The sequence below is a fragment of the Trichoplusia ni genome, chromosome 22 (assembly GCF_003590095.1).
Source record: "Trichoplusia ni isolate ovarian cell line Hi5 chromosome 22, tn1, whole genome shotgun sequence".
Lineage (NCBI taxonomy): Eukaryota > Metazoa > Arthropoda > Insecta > Lepidoptera > Noctuidae > Trichoplusia > Trichoplusia ni.
The window spans coordinates 385,482-404,722 of NC_039499.1; the positions used below are offsets into that span (position 1 = coordinate 385,482).

Consider the following 19,241-nt stretch of genomic DNA (forward strand, 5'->3'; position numbering starts at 1 on the left):
AAAACGTTGGTACGAAAAATATACGTGTTGCGATTTTTTTTAATTTTGGTTAAAACGCCTTTATTAAGTTTTATTGACAATCTCAGTCCCATAACATGTTATGGTCACAATAACACTCATATACACGTACTTACCGTGGGAATCGAACCCGTGACCCGCAGTTATTTGCCCACAAATTATGCGTTTCCTACACGAAAGGCTTAACTTGTGACAAATTCCTTATTAAAACTATTGAAAGCGTACAGAAAGTGAGTACTCTAAACATAAGTTTTAACAAAACAACGAACTGGTGACATCAAACAACTTCATTATGTGAACATGTGTTTGGCAGTCACTAGTTCAAACATAAATGTTGAATGCTGACGCTAAACGCCAGGGCACAGTACTTCAATGACATGGTAACAGAGAAATAACAATTATCAACCTTACTACTTTGGATTAAGTTATAAGGATAGGTGATAGGACATCGAGGGGACGTGGTTGCGGCCGGCGTGTTGTCGCATGGGGGGCTGCTGGCAGGTCCGCGTGGCTCCGATTGAGCTGCCGCGGCCGCCAGACTCCGCTCGGCGACGGCCACCGGCCGCCAGTGAGCCAGTCGCGGCTCGGCTCGGCTAGCAACCGGCTGTTATCACGCGCGCACTCGTGCCACGCTCCCGCGATGCAAATTCACACAAACTGATCGAATAATATCAACTTCTCTAATACCATAAACCCAAACAAATAGTTTTCACTATAATGGCAAGTGGAAATTCATGTATTCTCGTTCTGTGACAGTTGGATTGTGACCAGTGATAACTTATTTGTATCGTAAAATTTGAATTATTTTGGAGGTGAGTTTTGTTGTGAATTCTGGGACGATGTGGAATGACGCTTAAATGACGTAGTCAATTTACAAAATAATCATCTCACACAACCAATATCATGAATCGGATTGAACGTCATTAAACATTCCTCTTATAAACAAGATTTGTTGGTAAACCAACATCTACATGTCAGTTATTGGACAAGTTGGAGATCTGCGAATATGCATTCAATTATTTGAGACTAGCTGCACTGTTCGGTCTACCTCACATAATTTATAGTCATTTATATAGAAATAACTATTGAGTCTAAAACAGACAAAATACTCTAGAAGGACTTATTAAAAAAAGTGATTTAATAGCTATGAATAACATTGATAAAATAATTTAAATTTCTAAGTTCTAACCTTTGTGAAACAAGATAAAGTATGTAGTTTTTGGCAAACAGCACCATGATTCGAGTTAACCTATCAACCGGTTGTTCGGGCACATTCACTCTGGATTTCCCCTCGTCACCAATTTATAATTATGATACACGCTCAGTAATAAATTCCTCCGTTTCTGTTATAAGCATTTGAGTAATAAAATGTTTTGTGTTATTGACCAAGCCGAGTTTTGAAACATTAACTCACTGGTAACAATAATACACATCTGTGTCTCATTAGAAACGCCTAAACGCGAGTGGTGTGGAGTAATACGCAATGGTGAAGCAGTAGTGGACAGTGGCTCGTTGTGTGATCGTCGAAAACACTTGACGTAAGGATGGAGGCGGTGTGCGCGCGCGGCGACGCGGCGTGCGAGATGCGCGCGCTGGCGGCCGCGCTGCATTCCCTCAACCTGTACTGCGCGTCCATCGCCGCCGCGCTCATGTGTTGCTGTGCACCCATACACAAACACTACAGGTACTTGCACGCGCTTTATAACCTTTCCTAGTCAAGCAATGAAACTAACAGTTGTCAAGGTTAATGTTACGGCAGCGGTGACGGTTATCCTTGACAGCAGATTCCATGAACTTGGTAGTTAAATCAATCGGATAAGGTATGGCTCAGATAATACTCGTGACAAAATTCGTTCCTGTTTACAAACTACGTTATTTGGTTAATGTTGGGTAATATTCCGAAAACAAGTATAATTAATTATTTAACCACAACGTTACACGCATTGCAAAATCATCGATTAGAAATCAATTTTTGATTAAGTGTAAATTAAACTAAAAAAGTAATTTACCTAATTATAATTTTGGCCGGGGTACGGACGAGATGCAGCTTTGATTCCATCGCAGGCGAAGCAAAAAGTTTATGTTTAGTTTCTTAACTATAAGACACCATTGACAAACGGTGAAGGGAAACATCGTGAGGAGACCTGGATGATAAATATTGTAATCTGAAATCGCCAAGCCGCAATGAGCTAGCGTGGTGATGGTGGTCAATGGACCTTTCCCTCTACTGAAAGAGGCCTATGCGCAGCAGTGGGACGTATATGTTTAAAAATGGTATAAAGGTATAAAAAGAATTAAATTCAGGGCCATTTGGCTATACATAACAATCTTTGATTTTGATTATTCCCTGATGTTAAAAACGTAAAGTAAAGACGTGTTAAAGTAACTCTCATGGAACACCGTAGGCCCCCAAAACGTTGGCGTGGACAAAACATTCGTGGGATAGCCAGCCTAGTGCTAGCCGTGGCGTGGTGCTGCGACGCGGCGGCGGCGGCGCTACGGCCGGCACACACGGTGCGCCTGGTAGCCGCGCTCATGGCGCCCTGGTCCTGGCTGGCCGCCGCCGCCTTCCACGTAGCCCTCTGGACCCGCCGCTCAGCAGCACCCATCCTCTACCTCGCTATATACTGGATGCTGGCAACCATATCCGCTGCTTCAATCCTCTGGCAACACTCAATCGCCAACGCCTCATCCACTCACATAGAACTGTACCTTCAAGGCGTCTCATTCCTGATGACATTACTGATAGCTACAGTCGACTGCGTGTGCTTCTATGATGAGGTAATAATTGCAGCGTTTTATTTAGAGGTTAAGATGAATGCGTAAGAAATAATAAGACTGTAATTTGGTAGGTAATCATAGGGAATACCTAAACAGATTAAGAAATTTTATTAAGTTCATTGTTTATTTAAATACGTTAATAGGATACTGTAGTATGTCTGTTGTATGAGTAAATTGTTACTTATCCCCTTAGTGCTTAAGCCTATTGACTTAGCAGCACTTAGCGCGCATAACTAGATAAGCACGTAAGCGCATCACAGCACACTTTGTCAGCACCTTTACGATTAAAAACAACTGACTGTTACTTTGTATGCAAGCTGTATGCGAATATATTTGACAGGAAACGGATGTACTAATCAAAGATGTTTGTATTATAATCCCTTGATAGTGAATTGTTTTCAAGTTCAGTTGAATAAATGTTGAACATTACAAAATTAGCCGATAAAACTGAACCAGGAAAATTGAGAATAAATTCAGAGTTTATTTGATTCACGTTCCTAGAAATAGAGTCGTTTATCGCATAATAATGAGAGAGAGATAAAGCATCAATAACAACACATTTAGAGTATTTTTTACCATGGCCTACGACACTGAAATGATGCAAGTATGATCAGATACCCGCTTATGAACGATGTTCGTCCTGATAAATGATTTAATATATTCAAGCTGCTCATGCGCAAAATTTTCAAGTACTTATTCCGTACGCTACGATAACAATAGAATAAATGTCACATTAGCATTTTGTTATTACTATTTAAAAGAATTTAAGAAAAATAACACTGCCATGTGACTTAGTTTTCAATAAGTCAATTCATACGTTATGTTAATTGAAACGATTGACTTATTAGGTTGTAATATGTATGTATGTATCGTCTAACGTGTCTCACGTAGTGTCCTCCAAACTATTCAAATTAATAAGTACGGAGCTAAACTAGTTAGCAATATGTAATGCGATAAATATTTAATTTGGTAAATACTAATAACCGGTGTAGTATACAAAGTTATTCAAATATCTATGAAAGCACATCATTCTCTCAAAGATAAAAAGGTTGCGTATAAAAGTAAATTAATGAATAATGTCTTCCGTGCTGTCTGTATTATATAGCAATTCAATAAGGCTCACACCTTCCTTTGCAATGCATACTCGTGATACGTGCGTAACAAAACGACGTGCGTGTCGGTCGCATATCATTATCCACAAGACGCGGCACCGCTACGTGCTACTTTCTATAAGTAACTAAATTCTATGAGAGAGTATTGAGCTTAAAACGGGAGTACTGGGAGGCGTAAAGGGTACGTAGGGATAGGTATGTGTGTATGAGTCAGGCAGTACAAGACCGCCGCCGCCGCCGGCGCCAGCCGTCGCGCAGGGAGCATATCGGAGGAGACGATTTTCACAATGCGTCTGGCGCCACTCTCAGATGGCATTTCCCATAAGTGCACGTGAGGTCAACATGGACGTGATACTCGGATACGCTATAAACGGTTTTTCTATGAGGCACACAATAATACTTACACTACTAATTAGAATTTGGTTCCTAGCCACTCGTAAACCATATTTATAAGCAGATTAATTCGTGTGTTTGCTCTGAGTTACAATCCTGACTAATGATGACGATATCAATCGGTAATTGACCTACTTCAGAACAATAAGTTGTATGACTAGTCTTATTTGATTACTATCCGCATTCCTTCACAATTTGTATTTAATTATTCGGATCCCTCTGGGTAGAAGTTCACCGCTTAATCCTCGCGACACTGTTTCAGGTCACTAAACGCTTCAGAAACGATCTGAAGTCGAGTGAGGCTCCTAATATTTGCTACCAACATAACGACACGCATTTTTATTCGAAAGTAACATTCTTCTGGTTAAATCCTTTACTGTACAAAGGATATAAATCTCCGTTAGAACCAGACTTCTTGGGAGAACTGCCCGACGATGAACGATCAATAAAGTACTACAAGAAGTTTGTTAAAATACATCAAGAAAGATCTAAAGTACGTATAGTTTGATACAAGTTTATTTTACTAGTGTATCATTGTGTTACATGAGCCTTTTATTTCAGGTTTCAAAAGAAAGTAGCCCTAATCTACTGACATGTTATATTCGCGCAGTTTGGCCAAACTTCTATATAGCAGGAATATTGAAGCTCTTGGGCGATTTGATCGGCGTCGTGCCTCCACTAGGCTTGGCGATTATAATTCAGTACATCGAAGGGTACGGACACGACAGGAATGAATACGACCAAGACTCGCCAGTGACACTTGGAGAATTTTTTAGCAGCGGATACATAATGCTGGTCATAACGACGATAGCGCTAATTAGCCAAGCATTCCTGTCTCAGAACTCAACGCACTTAGTGACGGTTGAGGGCACAAGACTGAAGACGGCTTTACAAGTTTGTTTCTTTATAACAACTGACTAGCTTTTGTCATGACAAAGTATTATTGCTGTGATAATGGTAAACATTCTCTTTTGTTTCGTAATATACAATAGTTGCATTTTATGCAGTTTTCTATTGACAGAGCTTGGTGTATGATAAGTGTATGAGGCTCGCGCCCTGGACATCCACTGACTCGAATGACGACGAGGAGTCTCGTCTCCTGCATGACACCGAGGACAGCAGCTCCACGCGGACTGGGCTCATCACTAATCTGGTTTCACAAGACACATACAACATCATGTCATGTGTCTGGATCGTCCATTATATTTGGGCCATACCTTTAAAAGCAAGTATCAGAATTCGAAGATACACATTGCGGTGTGCAAAAGTGTTTCGAATAAAACTTCTTTCCCCTATTACAGGTAGCCGTAATATTATATTTACTGTACACTAAACTTGGAGTAAGTGCAATAATAGGCACCGTGGTGAGCGTGTTGGTAATAACGCCGTTGCAGTTCTATATCGGAAAGAAATTGTCGGACAATTCCAAGGAAATATCAAAATGTACGGATCACAGGATATCGAAGATGACAGAAATACTTCATGGAATGGATGTTATTAAGCTATACGTTTGGGAAGATTTGTTTAAAGAGAAAATTTTACAACTAAGAGAACTAGAATTAAAACTTTTGAATAAAGATTCCGTTTACTGGAGCTTTTTAAGTATGTATTCCCTTATAAGTTACAAAATCGGATACGTAAAATGAGACTCTGTTACCACCTATTAATTTTTTATTTTTCAGCTTTTTCTACACAAATCTCTACAATTTTGATAACAGTTATAACGTTTAGTGTGTACTACCTTGTCGACAATAACACACCGCTAACAGCTACCAATGTATTCGCCGGCCTAGCTTTATTCAACCAACTCACAGTTCCCCTCCTCATTCTACCAGTCACGGTAATGATGGTGATTCAAGCGATGGTAAGAACAAAGCATTTCTCTAGCCTACATCAAAGTAATTAATTCGTTACAACTAGCCGACTACCAGTAAATAAAGATTATTTTAATATAGGTCAGTACCAACAGAATTCGTGACTTCTTGGAACTTCCCGAATCGAATAATGTTAGCGAAATTAACTATGAAGATTCTAAGAAGCAAACAAGGGATGATCGGAATGACGAAACCTTTATTGATAGGGATGAAGTTGACAACAATTATATTATAAACAAAGATGATTCTGATGGCGCGGAAGGTGTTGACCAATTTTCTGATGAGGAAATTCATAACGGAGTACCGAGAATGGAAACAGCGGTTGCGTTTAAAAACGCAGCCTTCACGTGGGGGAAGAGAAGTGACATGTTGCTTGAAGTTGATGATCTGGACATTCCTGCTGGCAAGTATTTTTAGCTGATTCATAACTTCATAAGCCCTGATATTATTGGCCAAATTGTTTATAAAAAATGTTTTTCTTTAGGGAAATTAATCATGGTAGTTGGCGCCACCGGATCGGGGAAGTCATCTCTCTTATCTGCTATCCTAGGAGAAATGCATCGTGATAGGGGCGAAGTTTATAACAAGTAAGTGTGCCAACCAAGTTAGAAAATTGGAAAGCTAATTCAAATGATTCTAATTATAACATTCCTTTTAAATGTACCGACATTTATACCTTATTATTAATGAGGATGTTCGCGAATAATATGTCCCACGGACAGCCGTTCCCGCGTTAGATGACATTATATCGTACTAGACTATACCTCTGGGACACTCTACTGAAACGTTCCATCGTTAAACGTAAATTGCGCGGTAATGTTAACTAACTACCTTAATTAATTGGTAACCTCGATGAACATTAGACTGCACGGATAGCCGAGTTGTTGAGGTCACCAGACCAAACCCACTGTGCGCGACATGTCGCAGGTTCGATCCCCACATAGGACAAGCGTTTGTGTGACCCATAATTTGTGGCCCCGTGGCCTGAGTCTGTATGTCTTTACACACGGATTGAAGACTTTAGCAAAGGAGATGCTTCAAAAAAAGATCTCGTCGCTAAATGGACAAAAGAAGGAATACACGATCTGTATTACCGATCATACAACCGCTCATTGTATTTTTATGTTACATTTTTGTGTAAAGAATTACTTAATTCGACTCGAGAATGATAAAACGTCCTACATATTTACAAGTACTTTCTACAAGCGGCAGGTAAAAAATGTCATCGTAACTAGTAGATAGTGTGTTACACTTTCTTTATTTTATAGGTGAAAATAATAAAGACAGATAACTGTCATGTACACATGTTTTTTCGCGCCGCAATGGTTTTATAGCAGAATATAAAAAAAAAAACAGTTTTTTTACTCTTAAATTTGAATTATCGTTTGCGTATCATTCATACGTACGGGTCAAACTGAATGATACAAAATTGATAAATATTTTCAGGTGCTCTTCGATGTGGTATGCGGGCCAGCCGCCATGGCTGGTAGAGGGCTCCGTACGTAACAACATTGTGATGGACAGTCCGTGGTGCCAGAGAAAATATGGGCGCGTCTTGCGAGCGACTGGTTTGAGGCCCGACTTGCAGCTTTTACCAGGCAAGAATGTCGCATTTACTTTGTTTTTCAATCGTTGTCACACGCATAACAAGAGCTAGTGAGGTCTATTAACACAATCAAAGCAATAAGTCATAATGAAAATGCGGACGAATGAATCAAGACACGTGTATACAGTTACAAATGAAATCATTAATCTGAAACGATCGGACAATAATGGTTATTATTATGCGCGTGATATACACAACGTGTGTATACGTTACGGTGCATGACGTGTTCATGTGTATAGCACTCATAATCGGTAGTCATTATGCGACGTTCTGTTTCGGCACAGAGGGTGACGGCACTCGGCTGGGCAGCCAGGGCGCGCCGCTGTCGGGCGGGCAGCGCGTGCGTGTGTGCGTGGCGCGCGCGCTGTACTCGGGCGCGCGGCTGCTGGCGCTGGACGAGCCGCTGGCCGCGCTGGACGCGCCGCTCGCTCGACACCTGGTGGCGCGCGCGCTCGTGCCCGCCGCGCGTGCTGGACGAACTGTCGTCGTTGCCACAAACAGACTTGAACTGTTACATTATGCTGATTTGGTAGGTCCTGAAAAAATAACCGTTAAAGAACTCTACAATTGAGCTAATATTTAGTTTTAAGAGTTAAATGAAAAAAACATATCTTCTTAAAGCTGTAATAATCAAACATCCTTATTTCCCCTACCTGAATTGATCTCACTATTTGGGAACTAGGCTTTTATACAGACTCCATAAACTGGCTTCAGGTGATAGCGATGGAAGAAGGTCGCGTGTCAGGCGTTGGGCGGGGCGCGGCGTGTGAAGGCGCGCTGGCGCGGTGGGCGCGGTTGGCAGGCGAGGCGCGCGCCGCCGCGGCCCGCGCGGGAGCAGGCCCGCCCGGCGGCGCCGCGCGCGAGCGTTCCCGCCTCATGCGCGCGCTCAGCCGCGCCAGGTTCCAGCGGGCTAACTCTGATGAGACTACGGTAACTGGCACCCATAGTTTAAATTAATTCTTCCCAGAAACCTAGTAGCAGCGATCGCCACTTTACAGGTGTGATATCGTACTTTGGACATAGCCATGCTAGATTCTATAATGACTTTTTATTAGAATGAGAAAGAATATTTATTATAAATGACACTCATTCATCCATCATTATAAACTGTATATTAAATGTTGAATATTAGTAGGATTACTAAAACACGTACAATTCACTTCCTCAACAATAATACGGTCCATCGTCCACATGACTAATGAAATCGAAATGGAATTCCCGATGTCTATGACTTGTGGACATTTTTAGCCAAGGTCAACTTCTATTTTTCAACAGGAAATAACCCGTGGCGATCAACTTCAATAGGTATCTGAAATTAAAGTCAATTAACAAAAATAGTAGTTAACGAATCTATTTGCAGTATCTTAAATACACAATGTTAGGACAACGAGACATCTGAAATAGTGACGCATTACTTACTTCTACAAAGAATGAATTTAGATCCAACTTAAATAAAAAGTAAGCAAATGTGATAGTGGGGATATTGGGCCTATTAAATCACAGCAATTATCAACTGCTGTTAAAACAGTATTCTGCACTAGTCCCGAACGCCCGCCATTATGCTAGTACTCGAAAATATAATCCAATATATTCCTTCGGTAAAATAAAATGACGATTTGCTTCCAGTGCCCATAGCCTGGTTGGCGAAGTCACTCAAAGAAACACTTTAAAATAATAAAATAAATAATAAATAATCTAATCTTTTTCGAGTGATATCAAAACACCCGGGTTTTATCCTTTTTTACATTTTCCATTCTGTGTTCTTGTAGGTGGATATAAACGAAACCGCAGGCGCGCACCTGCTGTCCGAGGTCCCAACGTGTGCGGGCGGCAGCTGGAGACGCCGTACCTCGCCGCGGCCGCGACCCGCACTCAGCAGGCAGCTGTCCTCACCCCCACTCTCCATGTATAACTCCAAGTATGTTTACCATCAGTAAACCTATAAGGAGTATGAGGACGTTTTCTTTTAAAGGCAGATGAACTACGTTATACTAAATGTCGTCTTTTGTTCGTCTCGCAGCACGTCTGTCACCTTTAGTTGACAAAATTAGCATATGGCAATATTTGTCTACCAAAAATGCCATGTTTATATTTTCCTTGGCATGGCACACCAGTCCTCGCGTTATCCATATATATGTCTACCTACATTTGAAGAGTAAGACGTATATTGTTCAGATAAATCATCTATACATGTTGGTAAGTAGGTTAAAAGCCGCGACCAAAACACCATTAACCTATATCACTCCGCGTATACATAAAGATAACTTTATTTTTATAATAGATGGCGTCCAGATGTGCGTCGTGCTGTGAGCGCTGACGAGTCGAACGCGGCCTTGCAGCGGGAGGCCAGCTTCCTCCGGCGGCTGCTGAGGCCCAGAGCTCCGAGGAACATCAACAGGTAGAGTTGTTACCAGTAAAATTAATAGTCATATGATACATTTTACCGCAATCAGTTTGCAGTACATGTTTTCTGTACCTTTAAGACTTGCTTTGAAGACAGTTGAAAATCAAAAGAATGTAACCTAAGGGTATTTTTTGATCTCTAACTGTCTTCAAAGAGTCTTAAATCACCTTATTTAGGTTGTTGCGTTTCAGCACTCTTTCTTCTGATACTTATCTGCACACTCGTTGTTGTTTCAGATGGACACCAAAAACATTACGACGTCTTATAAGCACTGACTCAGAAGGTGCTTCTGAGGATAATCAAAACAACGGTTTGGATCTCTTCCAACTTTAAATGTATCTTGAAGATGAATGGTCCCATTACTTACGTATGCTTCTCGCATATTTCAGATGTTGTTGACGATTCCACCGGGGACACGACGCCGTATAACTCACTGACCTCGAATGGCGGTGAAACGAATAACACCATCGTTTCGGACACCTACTCGAACACTTCACAGAAATCGGAGGAAGCTGTTAGTGAGGTACACCTATGACTTAATGACTGGCTGATCTTAAAAAACCCTCATCAAAAAATCCAATTAATTCCCAGTTTCATAGTTCGTTAGAACTGTCCATTATCCAGCCATGCACTATTCCAGGTTTCAAATCCCCCAGTTTTGGATCTTTCTTTTACATTTTAAATTTTCGTTTAATGTTCTTTCCAGAGTGCAATATGGTGGGAATACGCCCGAGCATGTCGCTGGTGGGGCGGCGCGTACTGGGCGGCGGCGGTGGCTGCGCAGGCGCTGGCCCTGGCTGCAGACTGCTGGCTCACCAACATCACCAAGCAGAGCTCGAGTACTGAGCAAGTGGAAGATAATGTAAGTTAGCTATACATAGTATTCAGACGTCACACATTTAAAAGTCACCCTTATGTGTAACGTTAAAAACATTTATAAATTACACTAAGTAATATGACTTTCTTCATCATCCTAGCTTTTTCCCAACTATGATGGGATCGGCATCCAGTCTAATAAGAAACAGCTAATTACCAGTGCTTTACTTTTAGCGTCTGCCTTTATGACCTCCTCAACCCAGTTACCTGGGCAACACGATTCCCCTTAGTCAATATGGTTGTCGGACTTTGAGATTAATTTATACCATTGTCATTAGATGTGGGTAGGCGTGAGCACGTACGCCGCGTGGTGTGGCGGCGGCGCGCTGGCGGCGGGCGCGGCGCAGGCGGCGTGCGCGTGCGCGGCATCCAAGGCGCGGCGCGTGCTGCACGAGCGGCTGCTGCACGCCACGCTGCGCGCGCCGCCGCACTACCTGCGCAGCGCGCCGCTCGGGGCCACGCTGCACCGGTTCTCAGCTGATATATTAGTTATAGACAAGGTACAAACCTCCATGCTATACCTATATTTAAAATACATTGGATAGCTACTCTTTTTTTGACCAACAAGGTAATTTGGGTTATAAAATACATGTGGGAGCGTCAGGAACATTCTCCGAACAGTCTAGGTTGGCCTCCATCTTGGGCGTATGAGCGACGGGATGTTCGAAATAAAAGCGTCAATGTTATCTTGTAGATTGTATAATGTGAACTTATAACATTATGGAGTAGAATACAATAGGACGGTTGAGATGGAATATTATTTGGAGCCAATAGGTTAGTACGTGCTCGCTATTTTTTATGACAACTGTCTTGACAAGCAAAACGAACGTCGTCGCACCTAGCGCCACCTACTACTCTATTCGGGGTAACCCGCTCCCTTTTATAATTTACCACTTACTCATTATAATAATAATTATGGACCATCTTAATACACATTTCCACAATCAATTAAAATCGTCTAAATAAACAAAGTATTCTCAATTAATCCGCGCGCCGTCACGGCCGTCCTGCGTCGTCACACGTCCTCGTGTGTCTCATGTGCATCGTTGTTGTCTGCAAACATTAGATAAAATGATACACTACACTCTCGTCTTGGCCTTCCTGACCAATTGGGTGACTGCTGATCACTTATCATTTCTCATAAGACACATTTTCCACAAATCTATCTTAAAAATTATAAAATCCATCTCCGAACTATACTCCAACTACAGCTATAGCTATAGATTAGCAAATATTAAACACACCGGCTCACCAATGCCACATAGGCCCTCGAATGCCAACCAGGTTCGCCACCCAGGCTAGTTTGTGCCACACAGGATAGTTGTCGCCACACAGGCTAATCGTCGCCACACAGGCTAATCGTTGCCACACAGGCTGGCCACACAGGCTGGCCACACAGGCTGGCCACACAGGCTACTTGCCACACAGGCTTGCCACACAGGCTACTTGCCACACAGGCTCGCCACACAGGCTGCTTGCCACACAGGCTTGCCACACAGGCTATTTGCCACACAGGCTATTTGCCACACAGGCTATTTGCCACACAGACTATTTGCCACACAGGCCAACACACAGTCCAATCGGTGCCACACAGTCCAACTGATAAATTGAATCAACTGCTAAGTAGTGATCTCCTCTAACCACACAAGTAGGACTCACTTACCCGCGCCGTCATCGGCACATTCTACTCATGAAGTAACCCAGGGACAAATTATCAAAAGTACAAGAAACCAAGAACAAAAATTCACTCAGTTAAGTTCCAAATTCAGGCTCCACACTTACGTGGATTGGGTCTTATTTGACCAACGGAAACCTCGTAGCTCAAAATTCAACATTTGTTTTCAGCCAAGAATATTTCTTTATGTTTACTTATGAAAAATATGAAATCCTAATTTTTAGGACAAAGTCATTTAAGTCCGCACGGCCACGGCCGCGTTGACTCAACCCAAAATATCGCTACGTATTGCACAGCATTGTATTACGTTAGCCTGGAAACTTGTCAGCTAAAGTCTGCTTTATTAAAGATCATTATGCATCAAAGAACAACACAGCAGTACTCACCACTCGGTCATTCGTTATCATGATTATAATAGTTGACTTTATCTTAACATCTGTATCTTCTTTACCAGAAACCTTTCATTAAATCAGAGCTACCAAGTAACTCTACAATCTTACAGTTGCCACCAGCAACTCACTACTGGAACTAATCACGAATCTCAAAGCAGGAATCTGAGTCATACAAAGTCCGCACGCATTCCATGTGAATACTGAGTCCACCCGACTCCATGGCCTCTCCAAGACCCAATCTCAGCCAGAGTCACCATAGTCTCTTCAGTCGCCACCTCTGCCATAGTTAACACGGTCTCTGCTTCGATCCCGACCATTGACCTAAAATTCTATACTATCACCATTCTCGACCTCGTTCTTTATTTGAAACGGTACTTAGTTTTCGGACTAAAGATATAGGCACTTTGGATAAAATCTTTACTAGTGGTAACAACAGTGTTAACAGCCTTATACTCAGAACGCATAACTGCCAATGACATGTGCAATAACACCTATTATCATTCAAACAATAAGAAACTTATTATAACATATCAGTGCTTAACTTTGATTAACCCTGGGAAATGTTCATCATCACACTTATAACTTTAATCCAATCATAAGCATCAAACCAAAATGACCTCCCTCCGGGCATGATCATGCAACCTCCTTAGGTAACGATCACAACGGGTAACCTCTATCCAGTCACTACCACACGTAACTTCCATCCGGTTACAAACACAACACCCACTACTAGAGAACCTCACTTTCTCAAACCTTGATCAAAATAACATTAAACTTGGTTCTTTCAATTTGACACTTTATTTGTCCTATACATAGCCCCTTTTGTAAATCAATAACTTTCAAATCTTAAATAACCAACTTCTTAACGAAACTGCCATCAACTCATACTGATAAATATGCCGCTCCTTATCAAAAATAAATTGTAATCGACCCACCGTTGTGTTAGTGATCCTAAGGAAAGCTTGACCATAAGCACCCAGTTCAAATTAACTCGATACTCGCTGGAGCTCACACAGCGCAACACGATCAGATCACTCTCCGCACTTCGCACCAGTTTCCCTCGATGACTTTAAGGTACAGACATAGCGGTCGACATAGGTCGCTCCTCCTCCGCAAATAACTGTCTGTTTGAATCGACATTATAAGACGACAAGCTGTAATAAGAGCAATAATTAGTTGTCAATATTGGCACCATACAAAAATCAAACTCAAGACATTTTGCTTAAACTTCCGATACCTCGCCTAATGGCTACAATCGTTATACTTACTCACTTCTTTTTTTCAAACACAAGACATACAACTGACTGACCACATACAATTGACTCGAAGTGATGATGCTACATTCCATTTAGCAAAGACAAATTCACTTACGTGCGTTGCTTTTCTTTATTAACTTAGTACAATAACCATCAAACCTTTAAACGTCTTGCCGAATTTCAATTTAGTACGCATTGTAAGACAGCAACGTAGTATATAGTTGGCCAATTTTCATTTTCAAATCTAGATTTCAAACCAAATCAATCCGCTTTCTTCCAAATGCTTGATCTGTCAACCTGCTTTTTCTCGTACAAACTGCTTTATCGTCGATACCGATTTCAGAACAACCTCACTTCTGTCTTCTAGAAGCTTATACAGGAACTTGATTGTTTTCTTTATACGGTTGCGGCACTCATTCGATACGTAATCCTGCTTGCCACAACTATAGGCCTTTGGAACGTCTTCTACTCGTGACTTCATTGCCACTATCGGCGAAATGGTATACTCATACATAGTAGGCTTTGTTTTCTAAAAGTAAGCGCGACGAGTTCTTGTTGCAGTCTACTGCGACTTTTAATATCTGTGGTAAATGCAATTCTGTACAATCGTGGTTCTATCATCGCTGCGTGCGCCAATGTAAAAGCAATAGCAGTCTTCTCCACTGACAAGAACTTCATCCGTGCGGTTCAGGTGCTCATAACTCATATCAATCATCGACTTCTATTGAGTAATCGCCATAAATTTGCAGCTGGGGTTTTTCAATTGATCAAATGTTGCCAAAACACGTCTTCAATTCAGGCATGCTATTCCAGGAAACGGTCTATATTATCTTCACCAAATGTATTTCGTAGTTGCATTGCAAAAAGATATTTCCAACAATCGCAATAATTTTCTGAGGACATATTTTCATGCTGACCTGTATTTATCTTTTACGATGCGTCGCTGGTAATCCCACTTCTGATGTGGGAGCGTCAGGAACATTCTCCGAACAGTCTAGGTTGGCCTCCATCTTGGGCGTATGAGCGACGGGATGTTCGAAATAAAAGCGTCAATGTTATCTTGTAGATTGTATAATGTGAACTTATAACATTATGGAGTAGAATACAATAGGACGGTTGAGATGGAATATTATTTGGAGCCAATAGGTTAGTACGTGCTCGCTATTTTTTATGACAACTGTCTTGACAAGCAAAACGAACGTCGTCGCACCTAGCGCCACCTACTACTCTATTCGGGGTAACCCGCTCCCTTTTATAATTTACCACTTACTCATTATAATAATAATTATGGACCATCTTAATACACATTTCCACAATCAATTAAAATCGTCTAAATAAACAAAGTATTCTCAATTAATCCGCGCGCCGTCATACATATAAAGGTCATAATAATTTTACATAGTTGCTTCGACAGAGTGGTTTCAATAAAAGGAATGGTCATAAAACACATAAATAAAGCTATATATATGCCAAAGCTAAACAAGTGTTAAAATGACCGGCTTGAATACCTCAATGACCTACCCTCTGTCTACGCTTCAGGTTCTATTTTAAGATATAGATATCGTTTCTTTTTGTACTCAATAAACATCAAACTCGAATTCTTCAGAAACTGCCGACTGCGATCAGTCGCTGGGCGCAGCTCGCGTTACTCTGTGCGGCGGCCATGCTGGTGAACGCAGTCATTGCTCCGTGGAGCCTGCTGGCCTCCATCCCGGCACTGCTGCTCTACCTCACACTGCAGTCGGTCTATCTGTGTAATGCTAGGTACATAAGCAGTAAGTAAATAAGGTAGAAAGAATACATAGGCAATAAGAACGTTCGACGTTTCTATGAATACTCAAGACAGTTTTCGTCTAAAACGTATTTTCTAAGACATTTCTCACTATTTTCGTTTTATTTCTTCCCTTAATCTTAGCCAAATTGTAAATAGCTACAAAACACGAACATGACGATCAAATATAAAACAACAAACGACGATAGCATCACTCTGCATTACCTAGACGTAAGATAAGTTAAATATTTATTTATTACTTTCTAGTGGTGTAGTATCACCAAATATAATAATAATATGTAATGTATCAGGGAGTTGCAATGCGCGGAAGCCCGCAGCGCGGCAGGCGTGGTCTCGCTCTGCGCGCAGACCTGCACTGGCGGGAGCACCATCCGCGCCGGCCGCCTGCAACCACGCTTACGCGCCGCCTTCTTGCGTAGCCTCGACAACAACCATAACACGCTACTTCTGCTGAATTCGGCCAACAGATGGCTTGGACTCGCTCTGGTAAATTACCTATCTACACATTTGATATAGGCACTGAAATCAATTATCTTTCGGTCGGGGAATTACCTACTACCTAATAATCATAAATGGTAAACAGGTAAATAAATTTAGGAAATGACATCAATTTTCGATCATGAATTTACCTGTTGCTGTAGTAGTGGTATTACGAAACCATACCATCGTTACGTCTTCTTATATTTATTATTGTGTCACAGGACTTGGTGGGTGCTGCATGTGTATGCGTAGTGCTGGGTGCTTGCCTGAGCGAGGGCGGGGGCGCGGTGGCCGGCCTGGGCGGCGCGTACGCCCTGCTGCTGCCTGCATATCTGGCGCATCTCGCCAAGTGCCGCTCCGATCTGCATCTTCAGCTAGCTGCACTGGAGCGAGTACATGATGACACTAATGTTCCCCAAGAGGACTATAGAGACGACTGTTAGTCATACACTAATATATTAACAATAATAACAATTTTATCAAATCTATAGCAATTCCGGATGTTCCTCATCTTTCCTCATCATCCTTTTCATTTTCAGGCCCAATTCCGGCAGGATGGCAAAGAAATGGTAAAATCGAATTTGAGAATGTCAGCATCCAGCATGAACCAACTTCGACACCGATACTTAAAAACATTAACCTACAAATATCTCCTGGAGAAAAGGTAATAGCAAATTGAAAATCCAGATTGGGACGTTTTTTTTCTTCGTTTGGTTTTAGCACATTGGGTTCCCACAACTTCCAATATTAAATATGACTTCTCTTTTTCTTTTTTCCCGTTCCAAAACCAGGTAGCAATTTGCGGTCGCAGTGGCAGTGGTAAATCTACTTTACTGCTGACCTGTGCTGGAGCGACGACAATAAGTAGCGGTCGCGTGCTAATTGACGGCGAGGACATCACGCGAGTCCCTCTGCGGGCTCTCAGACACCGTGTGGTGCTAGTGCCGCAGGACCCCGCCATGTTCTCCGGCACGCTGAGAGAGAACCTCGACCCGTTGGCAGTGCACACCGATGAGGAGATATGGCACAGTCTTAGAGCTGTTGGACTCTTCGACTATGTTTCTGCGCAGCCAGCTGGATTAGGTACCTTACTTATGTTATATTTGTGAATAAATTTCTTATAGAATTTTTACTATTTTGGATTAGATAAATCAAAAGCATAGAACCTTGGCTTCTCCAAGGGCTAACACTAACTCTACTGAATTCTTATGTCACGATTTACCTGTGTAATTATTCGACAGAGTGCAGCGTGTGCAGTAGGTCAGGCTGCTCCGGCTGGAGCGCGGGGCGCGCGGGTCGCGTGGCGGCGGCTCGCGCGGCGCTGCACGCGCGGCTGGCGGGCGCGCTGCTGCTGGACGAGCCAGCCGCCGCGCTCGATGCCTCCGCGGAGCGGGCGCTGCTGGCCGCACTAGCCGCGGTTGCACCTCATACTACTATTATCACTGTTGCGGTAAGTCTTTACTCATCACTACAACTCAAGACGGTCATTGATGGCTACCCGGATTTCTAGTGAGACTAGCTCAAACATATTTCACCGTTAAAGCTAGTTTGAAAGATTTGGTAAATATTTACTGCTTCGAAGCTCATTTGAAGACATTTTTCTGAACCAATAGTAGAGAATAAGACTACATAGAACAGAATCACGGAATTAACTTTTAAATCAAACATTCTGAGGCCCCCAAAAAACCTAAAAAACCTGCCATCTACTAATACTAAGACATCAACTTTAACTATACTAAATACTACTGTTTTCAGCACCGCATATCGTCAGTCCGCGGTTACGGCCGCGGCGTGGTGCTGGACAACGGCTGCGCGGTGGAGCAGGGAGCGGTCAGTGCTCTGCTGGCGCAGCCCACCTCGCGACTAGCGCGCATGCTCGCCGCCGCACAGAGAGTTAATTAATCATTAGTAACTAGACTTGACAGAAAACCATTCTTGAAGTAGTCTTAAACTCCAGTTAGGAAGGGACGAGAGAATCTTATTTCATGTTGGATAACTATTCAACTTCATGTTAACTCCCGATTCAAAAAAGGAGTTTTAAATGTTTTTGTCGTCGATCCTCGAAAATGAATTAACTGTGTTGGACTTTGTAAAAGGGAATTTTCTTCTCTTTCTTTGACAATTTTCAAGAAATCTTTCCAGATTTTGAGCCCTTTCAGAGTAAGAATTTTTATATTTAATTAAAATTCTTGAAATGACGATGACACAATGTCTGAAACTATATACCTACGCTTATTTCAGATGTTTTCAGTTTCCTTGACTTTCTGAAACTGATATTAATATAAATACCTTCTGACGGTGTTGCACGGATCTGATAAAATAACTTGAATTGTCTGTTAGACATTTTCTTTGTACAAACATGTATAGATGTTCTTAAGTTCACATTTCTGACCAAATAGTTTTATTTTTACTTTATATCCCAGTGTGTAAAAGACATCATGAATTTGTTTAGGCATTTTTAAAAATGTCTGTCACATAACGATTCCTATTCAAGTATTTATTTCTAAAACACATATTACTTGTAAATTCATGTAAAATAGCCGACTTTCAAATTTTAATCAATCGCGACTCTAATAAAATGT

At 41.8% G+C, this 19,241-nt stretch overlaps 1 protein-coding gene across 1 annotated transcript; it reads left to right on the forward strand.

Annotated features, from left to right (window-relative positions):
* The first annotated feature begins 430 nt into the window (after positions 1-430).
* On the forward strand, positions 431-19,050 carry LOC113504461 (ATP-binding cassette sub-family C member Sur). Its single transcript, XM_026886751.1, has 26 exons — positions 431-830; positions 1,466-1,702; positions 2,424-2,799; positions 4,567-4,797; positions 4,866-5,198; positions 5,326-5,529; positions 5,606-5,906; positions 5,987-6,168; positions 6,260-6,581; positions 6,663-6,765; positions 7,625-7,776; positions 8,069-8,313; positions 8,499-8,714; positions 9,554-9,702; positions 10,066-10,182; positions 10,425-10,498; positions 10,578-10,711; positions 10,895-11,050; positions 11,343-11,564; positions 15,994-16,151; positions 16,470-16,665; positions 16,881-17,097; positions 17,199-17,323; positions 17,451-17,742; positions 17,901-18,109; positions 18,415-19,050. Exons 2-26 carry the CDS (start codon positions 1,563-1,565, stop codon positions 18,559-18,561), a joined length of 5,001 nt encoding a protein of 1,666 aa, XP_026742552.1. The 5' UTR covers positions 431-830; positions 1,466-1,562; the 3' UTR covers positions 18,562-19,050.
* The last annotated feature ends 191 nt before the right edge of the window (positions 19,051-19,241 follow it).